Source organism: Triturus cristatus, chromosome 7 (assembly GCF_964204655.1).
Source record: "Triturus cristatus chromosome 7, aTriCri1.1, whole genome shotgun sequence".
NCBI classification, from domain to species: Eukaryota; Metazoa; Chordata; class Amphibia; order Caudata; family Salamandridae; genus Triturus; species Triturus cristatus.
The window spans coordinates 1,170,233,808-1,170,256,849 of record NC_140590.1 but is presented as its reverse complement, the minus strand read 5'-3'; the positions used below and the strand labels follow the sequence as shown (position 1 = coordinate 1,170,256,849).

The 23,042-nt window shown below is 41.7% G+C and overlaps 1 protein-coding gene across 1 annotated transcript in view; it reads right to left on the bottom strand.

The window, feature by feature from the left end:
• Positions 1-23,042, bottom strand: part of PHKG2 (phosphorylase kinase catalytic subunit gamma 2) — a 92,090-nt gene that overhangs the window by 56,371 nt on the left and 12,677 nt on the right. The window contains exons 2-3 of the mRNA XM_085618454.1: positions 4,347-4,944; positions 3,504-3,679 (exon numbers count right to left, since the gene is read on the bottom strand). Of these exons, the coding sequence (XP_085474580.1) occupies positions 3,504-3,679; positions 4,347-4,441 (271 nt within the window). The 5' untranslated portion in view covers positions 4,442-4,944. The remainder of the gene's footprint in view (positions 1-3,503; positions 3,680-4,346; positions 4,945-23,042) is intronic.

Here is a 23,042-nt window from a genome sequence, read left to right as displayed (position 1 = left end):
TTGCGTCAGATTGCCCAGCCAACACGTGTTTCGTCTGGGAAATACCCCATGACTTCTTCAGGGCTGTAATGATGTACAAGAAAGCAGAATCAGACACTTTGAACCCACAAGGTCATTGGTGTGCTGTCAATGGCAACCGGTGACAAGGTGAAAAAAGCACCCTCCGTGACAAAGTCCGTGTTTTACAAGATCCATTTGATCTACATATGGTTGCGCTGGAGCAATGGTGGAAATGGTGCGTAGTGCCAAGAGCTCGTTGTATTGTGACAGTGTTACACATTTATTATTGGTGCCTGTAATGTACAACCGTGAGTGTGGCCCTCGTTGAAAACAATATAGGAAGAAAGAAAAGTAGTACGAAAGAGAGAAAGAGGTGGAGGGTGACTAGCGACAATGTGAGAAGGAGGGAAAGAGAACTTCATGAAAGGAATGGGACAGGGGAGAAAGGAGGAGAAGAATATTCGGAGTGAGAGATGCTGGGGATAACTCCGGGGGGGGGGGGGGGGGGGGGGAAACACAAGACATGGTGTGGACAGGTTCCCTGAACAAGAGAATATCTGCCCTGTGATGAGATAAACAAGGCACACTCATGTGCAAGCCTACCTGAAAGGCTGTTGAAAAGGCGTTGCCAGTCTATGGGAGACATGGAAGGAATGGTGGGGTTTTAGTAGTTGGTCCATGATACCATTACGGTAAGAGGAAAGGGAATATAAGGTAGATGAGGAAGAAAGAGAGAGGTGTCTCACCTCTCCGCCAGTTGTACTTCCGTCCCGGCCAGTATGGGTGAAGGGGATTTCCAAGTCAAAAATCTGGTCCAGACTTATGTACTACAATGATGGAGCCGTGTTTACGGCTGCACTGTAAGAGAGGAAATAAGAATAACGCGCTAGGAAGAGTGGGAACATTTAATTAATCGGTGCAGGGAGCACACAAGGTAGATGTGCAAGCCCAGGCGTAACCGTTCCTGCTCGTAAGTCTATCATGCGTTAGAGGAATTTTTAATAAATGGTACAATCACCACCGCTCCCGGGTGAAGTAGCATGGGTTGTGGGAGTTACCTCTGGGGGTGTGCCAGCGTGTCCGCCTGTTGAGTGGGAGGCTTCCAGAGCTTGTGACTGGCAGAGCTGTGGGAGCCGTAGGGTATCTGGTGAATATTAGGAAGATCATAAGAATAATATCTGGCTGCCGTGCTAGTGCTAAGCCGAAAGGCACCTCCACAAATGTCTCCTCACCTGTGGAGCACGAAGTTGGAGCAGCGAGTGCGCTGCACCCTTTGACGACCGATGACTGGAAACCGGAAGTGCGGTCTCCTACTAAGCATGCGCTTTTAAGGCATGTTGTAGTGAATAGTGCAGGCACGATAATGGATGAACAGTCCAGGGTTCGTATCGAGGTTGATGGGTGGGAAGGAGATGGGAACAAACGGAAGGGTAAACACGTACGATGAGCGTAGTTAAGAGTTTGCAGTTAGCAGAGTGAAAGATGCAGAGTTCAGAGTGTAAAGTATCAAAGCATGAATTCAACGTATATAACATCATGAATTAAAAGCATATAACATCATACAGCACCAGTGTTTGTTTGTTGGGATTGGCTATACAGTTTTTTCTCATAGTACAGAAAATGAATGGATCGGCAAATGTTGCAACTCCATGCCTAATGGTGTTGCCAGGAGCCGCAGCTAGAGGGGAGACAGGGGGTGCAGTGGTCATTAAAAGAAAGCGTTATATATATATATATATATATATAATCACTGTAATAGAATATGTAAGTGGTCTCATATGCTTATCAGCCAATTATTATAATGTAGAGTAAGTATGTACAGTCAGACTACGGAAAACCCGCTGAGACCTAATTCGGTCTCGGACCACGGGAGATCGAATTAGGTCTCAGCGGGTTTTCCGTCTTGACGAAAATGTGACTACAGATGGAACCCCTCCCGGGCCCTGAATTTCTGCCTTACACCTTAATTTTGTGTTTTCAAAGTGGGTCCGTAAGTATACCGACACAACCAATCACCACAACACACCTTAGCGTGTGTGTTGGATAGTTACTTTTTATGTGGCGCGATTTTTGCCACTCACGCACTCTTCACCCGGTCCTGACGAAAGCCCACTCATCTTTCTTCTTGGGCTGAAACACGTAGACCATTTTCTGACAACTAGAGGAATTCACTCTATTAGTTGCGCTTTTTGATTTTAACTGTATCCTGGGCCGCCACTAATAAAACACATTTGGCAAGGATTCCCAGATATATTTTTAACTTGCACTACACCACTTCACACACGTACACCACACCAGCTCCGCTGTAATCAGGTGTTGTAGCACAACCGGGGGGCACTCGGCCGCCCGGTTGGGACCCCAGTGATGAAGCATGACACCAACCAGGTTGGTGTGTGAGGGGTCTATTAAGAAAGCCTAATGGTTCCTTGGCACGGTTTATCACAACATTTAGTCTTGATAACTTTCTTCTCAGTGGGTTCGTCCACATTGTTTTTGCTTATACCTGAACTGGGGATAGGGACGTTCTCCGCAATTTCCTCGCTCTCTCCTTGGTTTATATTGTCTTTTACTTTGCCAATTAGTACAGTACAGGGACACAGTATCAGTAATACATAAGACAATAAACGTTCAACCAGCAAAAACAAACACAAGAGGGCAGTTACAGACACAGTCATTTATGCTTGCGTGGAAGCTCAAAATGATCCAAGCTAATTTGACTCAGCTGATGACCAGAATTATAGTTTTTAGGAACATGCAGTACAACAATTAGAAAACCAACTACTAAATTGTGCTCTTCACACTAGTGAACATTTTGGGAGTGGCTGTAAGCCAAATTGGGGTGCCAATCTGCCAGCTGTTTGCCTGTCTGTGCATGGGCAAGAATAAGTGAACTAAACAAGCTGTGCGCCTGAACTTTGCTAAACAGTTTACTGAAAAATTAAAACCAACCTACTGCTCATGCATTTTCTAAAACAATTGCCCAGTGTGTTTTCTTTACAGGCTCATACGGGGCAGTGAACATGTTTTTACCAATGTTCCCATTTACTACTGAACCAGCATAGTTTGTGCAAATAACAGGAACAGCTTCAGGAAATACACTAAGTATCTGAGGAGACAAGTGGGATGGGGGATTTTTTTCACACTCATTTTAAATAGGTCATCAACAACTTATCTGTTGTGATTGTTTTTCTGTTTTTTTAAATGCCAATGATCTTAACTAACAGTTAGACCCCACTTGGTTTGTGCCTTGTGGTATGTATAGGTCTAGGTCAAAAGAAAGCCATGGATTGGAGGGACAAACATGCAATGGATATTTCCTTGCCAATCTTTGAAAATTATAAAAGAAAAGGATTAGGATGTGAAAGAAAAAAAGCAAAAAGACAGGGACAAAGATCAAAAGAGATAAGGCAAAGAGCAAAAAATAAAATGCTGAAAAATAGGAAAAAGGAAGTGAAAGAGTTAAAGCTCAGGAGAGTAGACGCTGCCTATAGGGGTGCTCTTACTGATATATGGATGTCCAGCCACCTTGCGGAGGATGTCGATTTCCTTAACCGTGGACTGCCGGACCTCCTCCAACTGCTGAGAGGTCATGCGCTCTGGCGTGATCTCAATAATCTTCACTGCATACTCCTTGCCTGTCTGTTTGTGGATGCACCGACGGACAGTACTGCTGACACCCCTGGGGAAAGAGTGTTAGAGACCTGTGATTGGACACCATGAAAGCAACACTAGGTGAAGTTCTTACAGAGACGTACTGAAAGAGAAGGCATAATGGTATTAAGTGTTAAGGCATGAGAAGAAAAGACAAAATGAGAGAGAGGAAATGGAAAGAGGCAGATAACAGATGAACAAGGAAAGGAGTACAAGGAACAATTTACAACAGAAAAAGTAAGTGAAAGAAAGAGAAGAAAAGAAAAGAAAAGAAAAAAGGAATAGAAGGGAAAGCCAAAGGGAAGACTGAGGGGGAAAGAGGAAGAGAAATGTTAGGAAAGGGCCACCGAAAGGAAGAAAAGACAACTAAGTAGAAGGGAGAAGGAAAAATAGAAAGAAAAAAAAGGAAAAGGGGCAAAAATAGTAAGGCCGAAGAAATGTAACAGAAAAAGAGGAAATACTAAAGTAGGAAACCAGACCTAAAAAGTGAGACAGAGAGGGATTAAAAAAAAAAAAAAAAAAAAAAAAAAAAACCAGAGGAAGAAAAGAAAAAGACAAGCATTGCAGATGATACAAAAAAAAGAGAAGGAAAAGAGGGACAGTAAAATGATCTACGAAAGATCACGAGAGGAACATAATAAAGAAAGGAGAAGGGAAGGGAATAATTTGAGAGAGTGGGAGACTGTCCACCGTACCTGCCAATAATATCCTTGGGGTCATACTTCTGGTAAAATTCTTTGGCTCCAACCCAGTCAGGGAGCTCGTCATCGAGCCCCACGTCTCGCGTCATTATGCTTCTCTCTCGGTTAGATTTTCTTTTGATGTTTAGCCTCCCCAGTCAGAGGCCCTTCCTGGTGGCACTTTCACGAATCACTAGCTTTCTTAAGTGTGTCTCTGCACTCACAGTGGTATTTCTTTGGTTGTTCTAAATCCCATTTGCAGATTCTTCTCAAATTCCCTATTTGTAATCCGTGGCGTTTGTGTCTTTAGTCATAACCAGTCATGTTTCTCGTGTCCTTGTTGCTTTTCTCGTGTCTTTAGTCGTGCCAGTGGTGTTCCTTTACCTCATTAGTTACTATTTCATTCTTGAGTCTGTCTACTCAACCCAAGTACCTTGCTCAAGTTTAAAGTGGAGGGCTCTTATTTGAAACTCGGCCTACCATCATAGTGTCCGCTGCGTCCATCTGCTCACCCTTAGGATGTATGTGTTCTTTAACTGCAAGCAGGACCCTCAAATCCAGTGTTCCGAGTTCATGCTGCAATCTCCTGCTGCTGCAATGGGCTAAAGTTACTCTGAAAAAGAGAGCAGAGTGTAATATAAAACTGTTAGTCTCCAAATCTGAAAGCTCTTTATACCTTTCCAGGAGTAAACAAGCTGAAACCTCAAAACTTGAGGAAATATACTAAGCTGAAATCATTTAAGACTAAACTGAGTTTAGCCCGAGATAGAGATTTACGAGGTTCTTTGGTGAGTGCTATAATCAAGGGACAAGAAGTAGAGACATGGTGTAGGTGGGGGGGGGGGGGGGGTGTATGGGATGAATTTGATGCCATGGCCCAGTCATTAAGTCAAGGTCCATCCAAATATTTATTTCTTGTTAGTTAGCCACTGTCAGTAAATAATTTCATAGGTACTAGGCCCCAAACCTTTTGAGTCCTATGCATCTTGTGGTGCACAAAGTCTGTTCAAAAACTCACTTTTAGAGATATGAATATCAACTGAGCCACGGATTGGCTGGACCCGAGTTCCACGTGACCACATTTGGAGAGTTGTGTGCCACGATTTTGAAGCCAGAGACATAGGGTAAGTCACTGGCTTGTGTCCTAAGAAACTGTGTTACCAGACCAACAATATGGTAATGGACAGCCTAGCCCAACAAGGCAAGAGGCTGCAGCAGTATGGTACAATCCATACAGAACCCTGGCACCAAAGCAGCAACCCAATGGCCCTATGACAACATCACAAGGTACCTCCTGCTCTCAGTGTTATCCCACCAACCCTGTTACTCCATATCATAACTTCAAGTGTTATGCAACTCCATCCCATGGCCAAACGCAGAGTCTCTTAAACCGTTCCATCGATCCTGCAGGTTTATCAGCGCCTCTGTCCCTTGAGGCATGCAGCAAGGTGTCATGGGACTTGCAGCTCGATCCCAGGGGCCCTACAGTACCATTAAATCCCCCCCTCATGCCTATCTGAGTGTATTCCACACCTTCCAACAGGCTTGTAACGTAAACCTGCCAGTTTTGTTCCTATGACATCTGTCAAAGCTGCTGTTTTGGCAGACCATAAGACTGGATTATGGCAGAGCATCACAGGAAAGTTTAACCGCCTTCATAGAGAGGCAAAATGTGTGCAAGTGAAAGAACGTCCAGTTGCATAGGAATGGCACAGGCAGGCATATTTACTCTGCCCACACCCTGAAAGTAATCCACTGTGTAAGAGGATAAAGCACCCTGTAACCCAATTGAACATGGTCCGAAAGATTGTTTGGCAACACGTTTTTGAACTGCATTAATGTAACAAAGATTTTTACCGTGATAGGTTATGATTCACCGGTAATGAATGACAAAATAACAATAGTGTTGATAACCTCCTGACTTCTTGTCCATAAAGTGAAGGCTCCGTATAAATACTGGCACTGAACAGTAATTAAAATTTTAGAAAGTAGAAAGCTTTTCAAATGCTATTTTTTTTTAGCTTCTGGGGCAGTCTAGGTCTGTTCCCGGCCCTTGAACTGTATCCCCAAACAGAAACCATGCTTTTTAAGCAATCCACTCTGTCCATCGACCAGCCCTGCTGCTCCTGGCCGTCTCAGACATGAAAAACACCAGAAAATTAAAGGCAAATTATGCAGAACTCTCTGTGGGTACATGTAGCAATTTAGACATCATACACAGTTATATATAAGGATCTTTAGGAAATACCACTAAACACTTTCATTGCATTGTAACTTAGCGTGCCGCGTACACCCAGAGATGATATAGTACTAAGAAGTTAAATGCACATGAGGTTCAGAGAAAGAATTAACAGAATAGGAAGGTTTCCAACACATATGCACACTGGGCTCAAGAGGTTAGAGGAAAGGGAAATACGAGAGCGTGGCATACCACAGAGATAATTTCAGACCACATCCGACCTGTTCTCTTCAGAGAAAGAAGGAACCTGCTCAATAAAAGGCTTTATGAGCAAACCAAATAACTTTAAAGGGGTATTCACTGACTGGCAGGAAGCCAGTGTAATCTCCGGCGTGCTTCCAATAACCTGTCAAAATTCCTGATGTTATGAATTATGCAGACTACTGTGTTCTGAATCAAGAAAGCTCATGAAGAAAGCAGACAAGTAGCAAGTGCTGACATATTCAAACCTAGACTTAAAAGATGCTTTCACCACCAGAGCTCTAAGGTGAAGAGGAATGAACTGATGGCAATAAGTGACAAACGCATTAATCTGTTTTGAAAGCGTTTTCGAAAAAGAAGGCCAAGCTTTGTATGGTGTCAACAGCTGTTGGAACTTCACCAAAGCAAGTTGGAATAACTAAGGTGCCCATAAAGATTCGGGACCCAAAAATAGAACTTCACTTTTGGACGCATTAGGCTAAAGGATGTTTGTATTCATCTATGCAGGAATGGCAGAGAAACATTGATTAGGAGATTTGAGGTACAGGCATGTCAAATATTAGGATGAGTTGGATGCTGACGGAGCAGGTAAAACAAAATGTTGTATACCTCCTCTAATTTGCATGAAATCAATTACATAATCATTCTAAAATTAATTTACATAACATGTTTGTAGTGGAAGTGGTACTAATAAATGTTTGCACCTTGATAAACAGATACACAAGGGACTAAATTGCATGGCAAAATTAAATAATTAACAGTGGTACGCAAACTAACCTTAGATTGCGGTGAAATAGAAAAACTGCATGATTTATATTGCTTTGCGATTGCATTATGGCTTAAAGTTATCGTATGGTAAGTATTATCGCTTTAAATGTTTGCTGCAGCCAGGAAAATACTAATATACATTGGGATTAGTGTGGGTTTAAACATTAGAACCTTCATTTCTACATATTATTTGCTGCTATGTCTATTTTCCTTTAGTTAATGTTCGGGCCAACTAGGCCGCAGTACTCAAGATGGCGTTCTCTGAAGCTGATGCCACCCTGTGCGCGCGATGATTTCTGCGCATGCCTAGATAGCTTTGGAGATCACAAGGCGACATGAACTCCTGACATCGTGTTACTTGCCAAGGTCGATGTGTTGGGGATTTGACCGCAAGCCAGAAGATGACAAAATGTGAACCAAAGAAGAGACAAAAGAATGAACCCGTCAATAAGACCCTTTTACCTTGAAAAGTTACATCTACTGTTCCATGTATGAGAACTGGAGGGAAAGTGACAACTTGTGAACTTTGTGCAAAGTCACTATGCAGAACCAGTTTGCTCTGGAAGAGTGAAATGAACTATTGATAACCCCGAAACTGTCCAATCAGAACATTGGTCTGCCCCTAAAGTTGCCATATTTTGTATTAAGTAAGAGACAAGAGTTTATTAAAAACCCTCACCAGTCTTTAGCAGAGGTTTCTAGGTTACGTTTGGAGTTCAAAGCTCAGTTCAGTGTTGAGGTTTTTCCAGAAGTCCAAGTTGCAGTGGGTTGGAGTTAGTAGGTTCGGAAGGAGTTCGAGAGCTGCAGTTTGGAGTTGTGGCTACGTTTGTCTTTGGGTTATTCTTGTGTGGTCGACCTGAAGCTATTAATCATCTATTTCTTTGGTAAATGATTTACTGAAAGTTTCCTAAAAAATTCATGCTTTAATGTGATTTCTAAATGTTTAATTACTCTTTAATAAATCTGAATTCAAAATTATGACTTGCAGTATATAGATGTAAGAATAAAAGAATTGCTAAAAGATTTAGATAAACAAAATTGAAATAACAAGAAATGATTGAGGTTTTTAAATTAATCACTGAAGATATCAAATGTTTTCTAGACTTTAAATTGTGTTTTGGCTGGTTCTAATTCACCATCAAACAGTCCAACTAGTTGGTCCATCGACCAAACAGTGGAGAGCCTTGATGATAAAGTCAGGATTCTGAAGACTGTGTGTGTATATATATATATATATATATATATATATATATATATATATATATATATATATATATATTTATTAGAAAATGTGTCCTGATAGGTAATAAGGTACCCACTTGGTCCAGCAGCCTTTCTCCTGTGTACAGATTCAAGTGAGTTGTGTGGATGAAAGCGTGTTAGTGTTATGGGCCCCACCAATGAATGAACGTATGAATGAACTGTTGTGAACAAGAATCTGTGACATAAGGAGATTATGTAAATTTTGTCCTCCGCGTTGGATCTGTATTTCGTGGTAGCAGAGGGGATGGTTACTATTGTATTGGTGATTATTGATTTATGATTAACACTATATGTTGAGTATTGTTTACGTTAAGTGTAGTCGGAACATTTGAAGCTTCCGGGGAGTGGATTTATGTGACAAGAAAAGTCACATGGAATTGAACATTGTCTGGTTTCAAGCATTGTGATAACACGGAATTGTGTTATGTTAGGGAAATCTCTGTATGAATGTGTGTGAGTGAAATAGCAATGAGTTTTCTTGTGAAACTCTGGCCTCAATTCTCAGGAGCATTGTTGTCTCCACATGTGTTTATCCCCAGAGAGACAGGTTTGCCTTTTGCTTGATAGAAGGGTAAGGTAGAGGAATGTGCTACTTAATCGGCGAAACTGAAAATTATGTGGTAGGGTAGAGGTAAGCGCTGCCTACTGGAAACACAGAATTCTTGTGTAAATGAGCAAAGCTATTTCTTTGGTCTAGTGAAACAGGCAATGGGGATGTGTTTATGTCGTTTCTAACAGATGTTTTAGACAAGAAAACTTAAAGAAAGTTTGCCGATAAATTTTGTAAAGGAGGGGTCAGTAAGAGCAGGAGTAGTGGGAAAGGCTGACGACAGAAAAACCGCGCTGGGATTGGTCAGCTGCGGAAAGACAAAGCTTTCACTGATTGGTGCGTTAGTCTGAGACGCGCTAGGATTGGTCGGAAAAACTGAGAAGCCGTGAAGAGGTGAACCGCGGAGCTTCATTGATTAAGAGTTGAAAAATAAAACAAGATGTATTATGATTCACCTGAAAAGGAGAAAAAGTAATGGTATGGAAAAATCTTAGACCTATTTAAGAAAGATAAGCCTATTGTAACTAGGGAAGGACAGATACTTCCTCCGCCGAAAACACCTGCATCCTTTATGGTGGCGAAATATGGTTATCATACATGCAATTGGTTGGAAAATTGGGTAAAGTATAACAAAGATGATCGAGTACTAGCGTTTCTGGAAAATGGTTCATTTAGCCTAGCCGTACAACAAAATTTAAGAGCCCGAATGATGAGATTAGAACCGAAACCCAGACCTACCCAATTTGAGGCTTTGACTGAATGGGGAGAAGAGCTGTATGAAAGAGAAAGGCATCGGAGTGGTAGAAGGTATAATTATGTATTTGGTAGGCATTATGGTCAAGAAAGTCATAATGACAGAATGAGAAGATGGTGAAATGCGAGCATGTCTGAAGACATGTTTCCTCTGAGAAGTACTGGAGATACAGGTGGTAGAAAATGTACGGAAAAAAGAAATAATACAGAGTCAGAAGGTTATAGATATGGAGTGAGTAAATCTGAGGATGAATTGCTAGAGGACATTTTTTTAAAAAAACCACCTCCATATCAACAGGATTCTGTGATGGTGACGCCAAGTGCACCGTCAAACGAAACTGTTACAAATGAGTTTTGAACAAATGCAGAATTTGGGAAAAATAATCCATTTAATGATTCAGAAATGTCACAAACGATAAGATCTGATAATGAAAAGTCAGTAGAATTAGCTAGAACACAGGAATTAACTGAAAAGATTAGAGAATTAACAAAGAATATGGAAGCAGTGACTGTGCCTGTAACTATAGGACCAGTGATAACAGTTTTTGATAAACAAAAGGATAATGAGCATTGTTCGACAGTCCCATATAATGGTGGTATGCAAAAGGAGAAAGAAAGGAGTAGTACAGGAGAAAATGAATGGAAGATTACTGCAGGAATATCAGGATTAAGTACACCTAAAAATCTGACTGTAAACCTGAGTACAGCAAATAAAACGCCTATGGCAACAGAATAAGCCACAGAAACCCCAGAGAAAATGGTAGATAAAATGAGATTAACGAGAACCCCTATAGAACCAACATCTGAAGAATTAAGTGACTGGTTAAGAAGTTTGCAAAAAAAGGACACAGAACCACAACCTTTAGATGTGCGAAATTAAAAGTAACTCTAGAAGAATTAATTGTAGGAACCATTCCCACTGAAAAATTAAAAGCATATCAAGATGAGGAATTAATGTTTTTATGTAAAAGCATTACTTGGAGAGCAAGGACTTTGAATGAAAAGTTAGAAGAGACAGCGAGTGAAATGGGAATAGATGTTACAGAAGCCATACAGAGTAGATTTTACTGAAAAGGACATGGAAAATTTGAATACTGCAGGGAGGTTGACCCAAATTAAAGAGTTAATTGCATTATTGAGAAAATGGGGTGATGTGGATCGATGGAAAAGTAGATGGTTTAGAAAGAGACAGAACTACAGACAAAGCCTCTCTAGCTTTCCCAATGAGAGAGAAAGAGCCAGTGGTAACAGAATGTCCCATGAGAGAAATTCCTGGAGGAGGATATGTACATGTTCCATGGACTAGCCAGGATATTTTGTCATTTACAAATGATTTTCCAAGGTTGAGAGAGAAACCAGTTGAATGGTATAGACAGGTAGATAGGTTTGTAAAACTTTCAAAAGTATTATGGATAGATCTGAATGGTCTTCGACATAATTGTACCTGCAGATTTATGGACAGAATGTAAGATCACTATTGATTGGCCAACACAAGAATACCCTAGGGATCCTAAGACAGGAGCCTCAGATCCAGAAGTAATGAAAAAATATGATCAGGTAATTACGTTTTTGAAAAATAAAGTACCTCCGAAAGAAACTGATTGGGTAAAAATTTACAGAATTCACCAGGAGGCTAAAGAATCAGTGCATTACGAGAGGTTACTCTTAGTTTCTCATCTCCACTGTATTGCTTAAAAGCTAAGTGAAAAGGATTCAAGTCATTTTGTTTACAGATTCGTTTATGGTTTAGGCCTGAAGTTAGTGAAATGATTAAACAACATACAGTAGACTGGCATAATAAAAAAGATAGACGAAGTGTTGCGTCATGCAAAATATTTTAGTGATGAAATTGAAGCTAAACAACGCAAGTTGAAGGAAAAGGCAATGTGGGCAAAGGTTAAAGTAGCGGATCGACAAGAAGCCCAGTTAATCGAACAAGCTAATGGAATAGGGCAAGTAAGACCAAAACCTAATACTGGAAAGGGAAAAGGGCAGATTAGCATAGATGAAGCTAAAAAGAAGTGGCCATGTCATAATTGCGGAAAGTTAGGACACTGGAAGTCAGAGTGTAAATTGTCACCGAAAGCTAATGGTGATAATTCATCATTAAATCCACAGGTGCAGAGTGAGGTGAGTTGTATACCGCCGCGACAGCAGCAGGTTGTTACCCAACAGTGTCAGGAGCCAAAGCCACCTTTTCTACAGAACCTAAATCCTCAAAGATACAGTAATGAGACGGGATTCTACAACAAAGAACAGGTAACAAAGCTACCGCGCGCTGGTGCCATTTCGCAGTATTGGCTGAAACGCGATGAAAGTGAGTCAGAGGAGAGCTATTGACGGTGCCTAGGAGAGGAAGAGGGATGCGTACTTGGCGCAACTCTAGAAGTAGACCAGACTGGACCCTTTGTGGATGGAAAGGTGAATGAAGTAAATGTTACTTTCCTAGTGGACACTGGTGCTACTCGTTCAACTGTTAGATCAGCTGAAGGGAAAAATCTTCCTCTCTCGGGTGAGACAATCCAAGTGGTTGGAATTTCTAATAAACAGATAAAAGCCCATCTTACCGATCCCGTCAAGGTTAGAATAGGGAAATTTGCTGAAATGCATTGTTTCATAGTATGTGACACTAGTCCTGTAAATCTATTAGGAAGGGACCTACTTTGTAAAATGAACTGCACCATCTTTTGTACACCTGATGGTATAGCTTTTGAAACACCAGATGATGATGTTCTTTATAGAATGACAATGGCTAACCTAGAACCAGAAATTACAGATGCATTTGTTATATTTGATCCAGAAGGAATACCTAAAGTATTGAAAGAAACAGTGAAAACAGAAGTGTGGGATTTCACAGGAGAAGATGTCGGATTAATGAAAAGGGTAGATCCTGTGAAAATAAATGTAAAAGAAGGAGTAAATTACCTGAACATTCCTCGGTATAAATTGAAACAAGAAATAGTTGCAGGAGTAACGCCTGTAATAGACAGAATTATTGAACCAGGAATTCAAAAGAGATAATGAGCAGCCCGTGTAATTCACCGATCATGGGTTTGAAGAAGCCAAATGGGACATTTAGAATAGTGCAGGGTTTGAGAAAGGTGAATAAAATTGTTGTTCCTTGCTGTCCCATTGTGCCAAACCCATCAGTAATCCTATATCAGATTCCCTATGATGCAGAATGGTACACATTCATTGATATGTGTCATGCTTTCTTTTCTATTCCATTGCACCCTGATAGCCAACCAATATTTGCGTTCCGGATCGGCGAACGTATTCTGGCATGGTGCCGTATCCCTCAAGAGTATACAGAAAGTCCTTCAATATTTAATCAGATATTAAAGAAATCATTGGAAGATTTAAAAAGCCCAGAAAGTTCAGTGCTAATCCAATATATTGATGACCTGTTAGTTGCATCAAAGACGCGAGAAGCTTGTGTTGTTGACACAATTGCACTGTTAAATCATTTGGCAGATGGAGGACTTAAAGTATCACCATCAAAATTACAGTTTTGTCAGTAAGAAGTACAATACTTAGGTCATAAGATTGAAAAAGGCCTGAGGAAAGTAACATTGGATAGGATTAAAATCATTAACCCCTTCCATGCTGCGCAGATTCCGCCGCTGTGCTGACGGAATCTTGCGCGGGCGTGGTCATGACGGAACGGTTCCGTCATGAGCACAGCTCAACCGTGGCTCATGACGGAACCGTTCCGTCATGAGCACCGAAGGGGTTAAAGGAATGAGAGCCCCAATGACACAGAGAGAAGTCAGAAGGTTTCTTGGAATGGTGGGGTACTGTCGCCAGTGGATTAGTGATTTTTCATTGAATGCAAAACCATTGGTACATCTGACAAAGAGTGATGTGAGAGATCCAATTGAGCTGAATAAAGAAGAGATGAAATCTTTTAAACAATTGAGAGACAGCTTGTGTGAAGCACCGGCTCTTGGAATGCCCGATTATGAAAAAGAATTTCAGCTTTTTTGCAGGGAAAGATGCGCTCTTTCGTGTTAGTGCAGAGACATGGAAAATTGAGACGACCAATTGGCTATTTTTCAGCTGTACTACATCCAGTAGCTGTGGCATTGCCTGGATGTTTGAAAGCAGTAGATGCTACGTGCAAGAGTTTGGAACAAAGTGAAGGAATTATAATGGGATATCCTGTGAGAGTGTTTGTCCCACATGATGTGGCAATCCTTTTGACAGGAAGTAAAACACAGTTCATGACGCATAGTCGTCTACCTAAATAAGAAAAGGTGATTTTGGGTGCTACAAATGTGAATCTTGTAAGATGCACTCATGTGAATCCATCGACATTACTGCCTGATGCTGTGGATGCGGAAGTAAAGGATGATGTTGATCATTATTGTCTGGAAGTGCTTGATTTTTGCACCAAACTGCGTCCTGATAAAGGACATGCCTCTGAAAGAGTCTGACTATGTGATGTTTGTAGATGGGTCATGCCTAAGAACTGGAGAAGGAATTTTGAGTGCTGCATATGCTGTGTGCACTGTAGCAAGCGTTTTGGAAGCATCTTGTTTGAAAGGAGTACGATCTGCTCAGGTTGCTGAGTTGTTTGCACAGCTTAGATCATGCAAGTTGGGAAAGAATTTTCGAGTCACTGTGGTTACTGATAGTCAGTATGGGTTTGGAGTGGTTCATGACTTTGGGCAAATTTGGTCCCAAAGAGGTTTCTTGACGTCGAATGGAACTCCAATTAGAAATGCAGAAATAGTTGGCAAGTTGCTTGGGGCGATACAGCTGGCTAAAGAAATAGCTGTTGTAAAATGTACAGCACACAAGAAAGGAACAGATTATGTGTCAGCTGTAAATGAATTTGCAAATAACATAGCTCAATACTATGCTCGAAATTTGACTTCATTGAATCTTAACAGGGAAAAGGAAATGGATTTATGTCCCTTGCTTTTTACTAACACAGTAAGTACCCGGGCTGAAGCGAGACAGTTACAGGAAGAAGCAGGGGAAGAGGAGAAAAAACAACGGATAAAATCAGGATGCACACAACGGGAAGTAGACAGAGTTTGGGTTTACAGAGATGGAAGACCAGTAATGCCTGATCGCATGATCTCTACCATGTCACGGATGTACCATGGGCAGGCACACATAGGTAGGGATGCCATGATTAGACTTTTCAAACAAACTTGGTATAATGCCAATTTTCGGCTTATAGCTGAGAGTCTTTGCCAGAGATGTCTCATATGCCAGCAATTTAATCCAGGAAGGAAAACTGTCGTGAGCTTGGGAACCATAGGACTGGAGGCAGGTCCTTTTACTCGTTTGGAGCTTGATTTCATTGAAATGAACTCATGCAACAGGTTAAGATATGTATTGGTGATTTTCTATTTTCTCTTTGGGTTGAGGCTTACCCGACCAGAAGAAATGATGGAGTTACTGTCGCAAAACTCCTACTGAGAGAGTTCATTCTTAGGTTTGGTTTCCTAGTAATGATTGGAACAGATAGAGTGACACATTTCCAGAATGAAATTATAAAATTTGATTTGTGAAGCATTAAATGTACAACAAAAATTGAATTGTGCCTACCGACCAGAGGCTTCAGGAGTGGTGGAACAAATGAATGGCACCATAAAGAACAGATTGGGAAAAATATGTTTGGCCACAGGTCTCAAATGGCCAGATGTCTTGCCTCTTGTCTTAATGAGCATTAGATCAATTCCTGATAGGAAGACTGGTCTGAGCCCCCATGAAATAATAATGGGCAGAGCAATGAGACATGTTTTCATTCCTGTCAACAAACTGCTGCCTATATCGGATGACTTGGTCTTGGATTATTGTAAAGGATTGGCTGATATGGTACATTCTGTGTTTCATCAGGTTGGACCAGATGCGACCACTCTTGAAAGGAAGCCAGCTCATGACTTGAGTCCTGTAGATTGGGTCCGCACAAAAGTACACTGAAGAAGAAATTGTCTGGTTCCACGCTGGGGAAGACCACGCCAAGTGATTTTGACAACGACAACTGCGGTGAAGTGTGCAGGGGTGAAGAACTGGATTCATGCCAGTCACACTCTTCGAGTCCCAGATCCAGAAGATCAAATCGGAAGACCAACATCGGGAAGTAGCAGATACCACTTCGGAATCAGAAGAAACAAGAACAAGACAAAAATCAGGAACAGATGAACAAGGCCGAAGTCAAATTATTGGGCAGGAAAATGTACCACTGAGACGACACCTTGAAATTTCAGATACTGCTTCTGAATCTGAGACGGAGCAAGCAGGAGTACGAAAAAGAACGAATCATGAAACTGGAGAAACTGAACAAGTAATCTTTGACCAAGAACTCCCAAGTACAAGAGAAATTCCTCCAGAAATTATAGAGATAGAAGGAGAGGAATTAGATACAGAGAGTGAGGGTGAGGTGATTGCGGAAGAACCCAGAGGAGGTTTAGGGACACAAGCAAAACAGGTAGAAAAGGGGTCAGATAGACAGCAGGAAGATTGTGTGGAAGAAACACGAGGAGGGATAGATTCAGACAGTGAACCTGAAATATTGAGGATAAAATCAAAGGAAAGCGATATTCAAACGGAGACAGAGTTAGAAGAAAGTGAAACAGGGCACGAAGGGGGAAGAAATTTGAGAAAAAGGGCTTGGAAATCCGAACGAGAAGTGAAAGGATCAAAATTGAAAAGGCCAGCAATGGGATAATATCGGGGTGTCGACGCTGGGAGATGTGCTAGTGAGAGGGGAATTGAAATCCTTCTCGGTGCTCCGTAGAGAATTTGGACTGCTCCCCACGCAGTACTATAAATACGCACAACTGAAGCATGCTTGGCAGGCGGGGGGGATACAGACGGCTTCTCTTCCCGAGTACGCACCCCTGGAGGGAAGACTGCTGCAGGAACACATGGTGGAAAGGGCGGTGTCCCTCACATATCGGACCCTTATGAACAATATGCCTGATAGTATGGGGGCGCTTAGGGCGACCTGGGAGGCGGACGTGGGTGAGATGGACGACGTGGACTGGGATACAGTCCTCATGCACCCGCGTGAGGTGGCGATTAAGTCCCGGCTACGGTTGATTCAATTCAATATTCTGCATAGAACGTACCTTGATAGACGACGACTGTTCAGGATGGGACGGGTGGGGGACACGTCGTGTCTGCGATGCGGGCAGGAGGGAGGGACTTTCTTTCACATAATTTGGCTCTGCCCGCAGATTCAGGGGTACTGGCGGGGGATCCTAGGGGAGCTGAGTAAGGTGCTGGGGGTGCAACTACAGGAGGACCCCAAATTAGTGTTACTAGGTATGACAAACGATGTGGACCTCCCCCGCCCGCTGCTGATTTTCCTTGTACTGGCGCTGGTGGTGGCAAAGAGAGACGTAGCTAAATACTGGGGGGCGCCCTCGCCTCCCCGCCTGGAGGAATGGAGGAGGGGTCTTGACATCTATATGGCGGCGGAAAGGGTCACGTATAAGGCGAGAGGCTGCCCCAAGAAATTCACCAGGGTGTGGTCCAAATGGCGGAGATATCACGGCCTGGAGGGGGGACTCTAGGGGGGTGATGCACTGGAGGGGGCAAACATGGTACGTGGAGGACATCCACAGCCCTAGGGCACGGACAATTGCTTGTATTAAAGACGCTGATGTCAATCGTGGCATAGGCCCGAAATGGACTTCTGGTGTGCTGAGAGAGGGGTGGAGGTGGAGGGTGGACGAGGTGGGGATGGTGCTCGATACTGACCTGTCTGTTCGGATGTTTTATTCTGTGTGTGGTTATGTACCAAAAATGCCAATAAAAATATTTAAAAAAAAAAAAAAAAAAATTGAAAAGGCCATTGAACGAAGACATTTGGTCCAACAAAATCAAGAAACTGAGATACCGATTGACAAGAATAAAGTATGATAATGCCGAACAAGTGAATGAAGTGTCCAGTCAAGAAAAACAAGAGGACACGGATCAGAAACACTTGCAACGTACAAAGAGGATAAAAAGGCCTAACCAGAAGTACAAGTCACCGGAATGGACATATGTGGCCCTTCCTGATATACAAGAGGAAGCTGATAGCCAGGAAAGTCCGTGAGTGACTGTGCAGGAGGCGGACAAGGAAGAAGAAGGTTCAGAAATCTTGAGAGTAATAGTGTCTGACACTAGAGAAGAAACGGATGACCAAGAAATTCTGAACAAAAGATAGTGAGCCCATGGATAAGGATGATTCACACATGATTTAAGAGACAAAATAACTCGGAAAGGAATTGAAAAGACCGGATAAGACACATGACCAGAAAGAACCAAGTAGGCAACTAAAGCCATAGGTTTAGACACAGGTAACATTTTTGAAGAAAGAGGCTAAGTCAAAGACACTGATCATTCATAAAATGGCCAACACCGAGAAAAGAAATCCAACATGTGGATTTTTTCGGAGATGGTGTAAAATGTGTTTTCCTTGTACAGTATTATTAATGCTTGTATGGATATTAGCAATAACAATTTCATTTAGATTAACATTTGAAAATATAGACAGACACTCAATGAACGGAACTATTAAACAAAATTCTGATGACAGTCCTATCACAAAGCTAGTAGATAGAACAGAACTTCATAAAGAGAAGTCTATAAATGATTTTTCTAAGAATGTTTTCGCAAAGTCATTATACGATTATGTAGAAACAATGGATGTAAGAGATTGTTAGGTCTGTATGCAGTTATCTGTATCTGAAGGCGTCACTTATCACCCTCCTTTAGCATATGGGATAACAGTGTCCTAGCCAGTTTGTTTTATAAAACAGGCAAATTAGAATACAATTACACTGACAGATAATATTTTCTCACAAATTCCTGTAGTTCCTGAATTAAACAAGGTGAAGTCTGGTAAAACTATTGCTGAATGTTTTCTAGAAACAAGAGAACTAACTTTAGAAGAAGTGTTTAAGAATAACCTTACTTGTAGTTTAAGAAAAGAAAACTTTCCTGAGTATGGTAGAGGAGAGGAGAATTAAAATACAAAAGAAGGTGACTGGAGAAAAGATGGAAACATCATTTTGGGATGTTGGGAACGACAATCATTTAAAGGGAGAAATAAACCAGGCAATCGCTTTAGATTGGCCCCAGAAAGGGAAATTATGCACAAGTAGAGATAATACTGTATATGATAATTATTTTGTAGGTGCAAGTGAAAGCCATGATTTATACAAAATCTTGGGAGGATGGGGATTTAAAGGAGGAAAAGATCCAGTATTCCCTGGAATATATTACATTTGTGGAAACAAAACTTATAATAGGTTGCCGGACCATTGGTACGGAACTTGCTACGTAGGCCTGGTTTTTCCAAAAATATTTCACGTGGAAAGGGGAGAAAATGGATTGCACGAAATAGGTAGACAGCTATCACGTAGAAGGGAGAGTTGGTCAGAAATTATTGGTGATATTTTTGAATTATTGGTGATATTTTTGGAGCACTGATACCAGCAGTTGGAATATCTCTGAATGCACATAAAATTAGAAACTTGTCTACAGTTGTGGATTGTTTATCAACAAGCACAGCTGGAGGGTTCTTAATGGAAAATACCGAAATGTTTGCCATGAGAGCTATGGTAATGCAAAAGCGACTTGCCCTTGACATCATATTAGCAAAAGAGGGAGCAGTCTGTGGTAAATAATTTTCCTTTACCAGGACTGAATTTGATACAGAAACATAATAAAATAGCTCAGTAAAATGAGAGGCAGAATCCGTGGTATTAGAGGTTCGGAATGGGCTTTATTCCAATAATCGATTATAATCGGATGCTCCAAGTTCCATCACCACGGGGGTTCAGGAAGTGAAGTACATACATTATTGACATGAAATGACTTTTATAGTACATACATTACAATGAAGCGAATGCAGTAGGCGTAACAATTGATAAGGAAAATGACGAGTTGTCTGCGTAACCGAAAATGGGTGGAACAAGGAGTAAAAAGGAACATAATTGGTTATGATGTCACCTATAGGTGGATCTATAAGATAATACTTGGCATAGATGCGCGCGCAGCAGCATGACGTGTAATTGACGTGTCACTAGGGGGTGAAGGGGACTTGACATTTAGCTCTACATGTGGAGACAAGAAGTCTGGGGGGTCAAGTCAACCTAATCCCAAATCATATCTAACATCCTATGTTTAAAGAACTATGTTATCCATAAAAGAAGGACTCTCGGACAGAATCTATTCTATACTGACTGTGCGTGCGTGTACAAGCGTCTAAGTGTCTACACTAAATGCGAGGGGGTAGAAATATTCCATGGTGACAGGACTATGAATTACTTGCATGAGGACAGAGAAGCCGGGCCCTTTGCTTGGTAACTGGAAGAATGTTTACTTAAACTACTAGGCAGGAATGCATCGGCTGAGGGGGAAGCAGATAATTCGAAGGTGAAATACAGTTCTTGGCAGAGAATAGGCTGATGTCAGGCTTCGTGAGCCGCGCAGAGAATGAGACAAAGTTCATGGTCACAGATGCAGGCTCGAACTGGAGTTTTCAGAGGCAGAAAGCAAGAAGAGTTTGATGACAGAATCTGGGCCTACTTGCCTGGACTGTAAAATGGCATAAGTGAACCATATAAAGCCGGTGGCCTTTCGTACTTAGGAATGGAATATCCGGCCTATTCATGGCGGATCTGACAGAGGACATGTTGACGGTGGACGCACATGTGTTTGCGTCTTCATAACTGGAACTGGAGGGAACATACATGTACTTGTGACATGCACATAGAACCGTTGGGGTCCAAGATAGGGGACATAACTGACCAGAAAAATCCATATTTCCACATTCCCTCCTTGTCCCCTACTTGCCCGTTTAAGAAATATCAATCTTCATCAATCCATTGATCTGTTAATATAACATCATTTGTTCTTCTTTCTTCTTTCGTGACGAATGAAATCTTGGTGGTGGAATACATGATGTGGCACACAGACCACAGATCGCTGGTCCACATTGTAGACATAGACAGCAACTGAATAGTATGAGAAGGCCAATACCTAGGAAGGATAGAACTCTCCATCCCCAGGCTGATATCACACTCCAAAACCAACTGGACCAAGTCCAAGTGCCTGGGTTCTGGTGTATCTGGTTTACAATCTTATGAAGGCGAGTTATGGCTTTATATACTGATGGCGAATTTTCTGGTATGAATACGCAGCAGCTTGATCCGATGACCCTACAAGCTCCGCCCCTATCAGCCAGGATGACGTCAAGGACAAGACGATTTTGAAGCACAACAATCCGCATAGCAGACTGCTCTTCTGTTAAATTGCCTAGGGCGGAAATAGTTTCATTCACTACTGCTTCAAGGGTTCTAGTTAATCTACGTATCAGTTTACTATTAGTAACAGTACCTATATAGGGAAAGATGCCTTTATTGAAATCTGTGTATTTCTCCCATGCTGTTTCAGTATAATCGACAATTGGGAGATCTCTCCGCTCTCTGTTGTGTACTAAATGAATATTTCTGTAATAATCCGGAGGAGCTAGAAAAACAGGTGGCAAAAGGAATGCAATGTAGCAGGTACCGTCCCAGTCTAGAGGCAGACGCATATATGCAGTCTGACCACATATAAAGTAGGAGTGGTGATAAGCTCTAAATGAAGATTTGCCTTGATCACTGAATTCTACTATAGTAGTGCATTTACTATGGCCCATATGTATGGAACCAACCTTTCTTACACATAATTCCCCTTTTGCTGGGAATACTGACATGGTGGGTAAGACTAGTTCAACTTCGGGTATGACATTTAAAATCATGGGATTAGGTGTAAAATTACCTAATCCATATACTTCATTTTCTAGATTAGTTCCTGTTCTTTTGGGGCGACCCTCCTTGTCAGGGTAGCAGACCTTGAGTAAAACTAGGTTCAGATTTCCCCATACCCACTGATCTTGGTAAACAGCTGTGTCTGAATCTATGGAATTGATTAAACTAAACCATGCTCCACAGGAGCCGTTATGTGTAAATGGGTGTGGAAAGAATGGCAGGACTCCTTCATAATTCTGATAGGGAGGGAGCCGACCACACACCCAACAATTAGTGGCATTACTAGTCTGATGGGAATGATGTAACATACTAATGAAAGTGTTATTGCGCAGCGCAAGTCTATAAGACAATTCATGCGGAGGTAAGTCACTAAAAGAATGTTCAGCAGTAACATTATAAACATGTCTAGAAATAGGGTGATATATGTGCAACAATATGCTTGCAGTAATTATTAAAAGACTCAAGAAAAACAAGATTATTAATGTCACTATGCAATGGCTACGCAGTAATTTACAATACGCCTGTCGTTTCATCATTTTTCGCGACTGTCCATGATTCAGGTCTAGAGGATACATGTCAGAGACAGATTCAACCGCTTCACCTAGGAGAGGACTTAAACAATCAAACCGTCTGACGTTCTAGGCCTCAATTTAGCTTTATAGAGTTCATTTTCAGTTTTTTCAACCAAAGGAAGTTTTGAATTAGTCTGTGAGGGAGTGCAGGGCACAATGTCTATATCCGAGAATTGTCCATGAAATTTCTTGATATGACTTGAATGAATCCAGCCCTTGCGGCCCTCGATCTTCACGGCTGTCCTTGTGGTTAGCAGAACCAACTTGGGTGTCTTCCACCTGGGCTCCAGCTGAGTCTTTCGGTCGAAATTTCTCACAAATACAATATCACCCGGAACTACGTCATGGGGTTTCACCTCAGTGTTGTCGGGAAAGGCTGCAGCTACCTGTGAACGACAAGATTGTAGTGCAGACATCAAGGAAGCCAAGTAATCTGTCAGCATATTACAGTCAACATCAGTTATTTTGCGTGGAATAGGCGTCCCCCACATATTTGGTGGTCTGCCGAAGATCACCTCATACGGGGATAGCCCTGTTCGAGAGTGTGCTACCATTCTCATGTAAAAGAGTGCAACTGGTAATGCTACTACCCAGTCG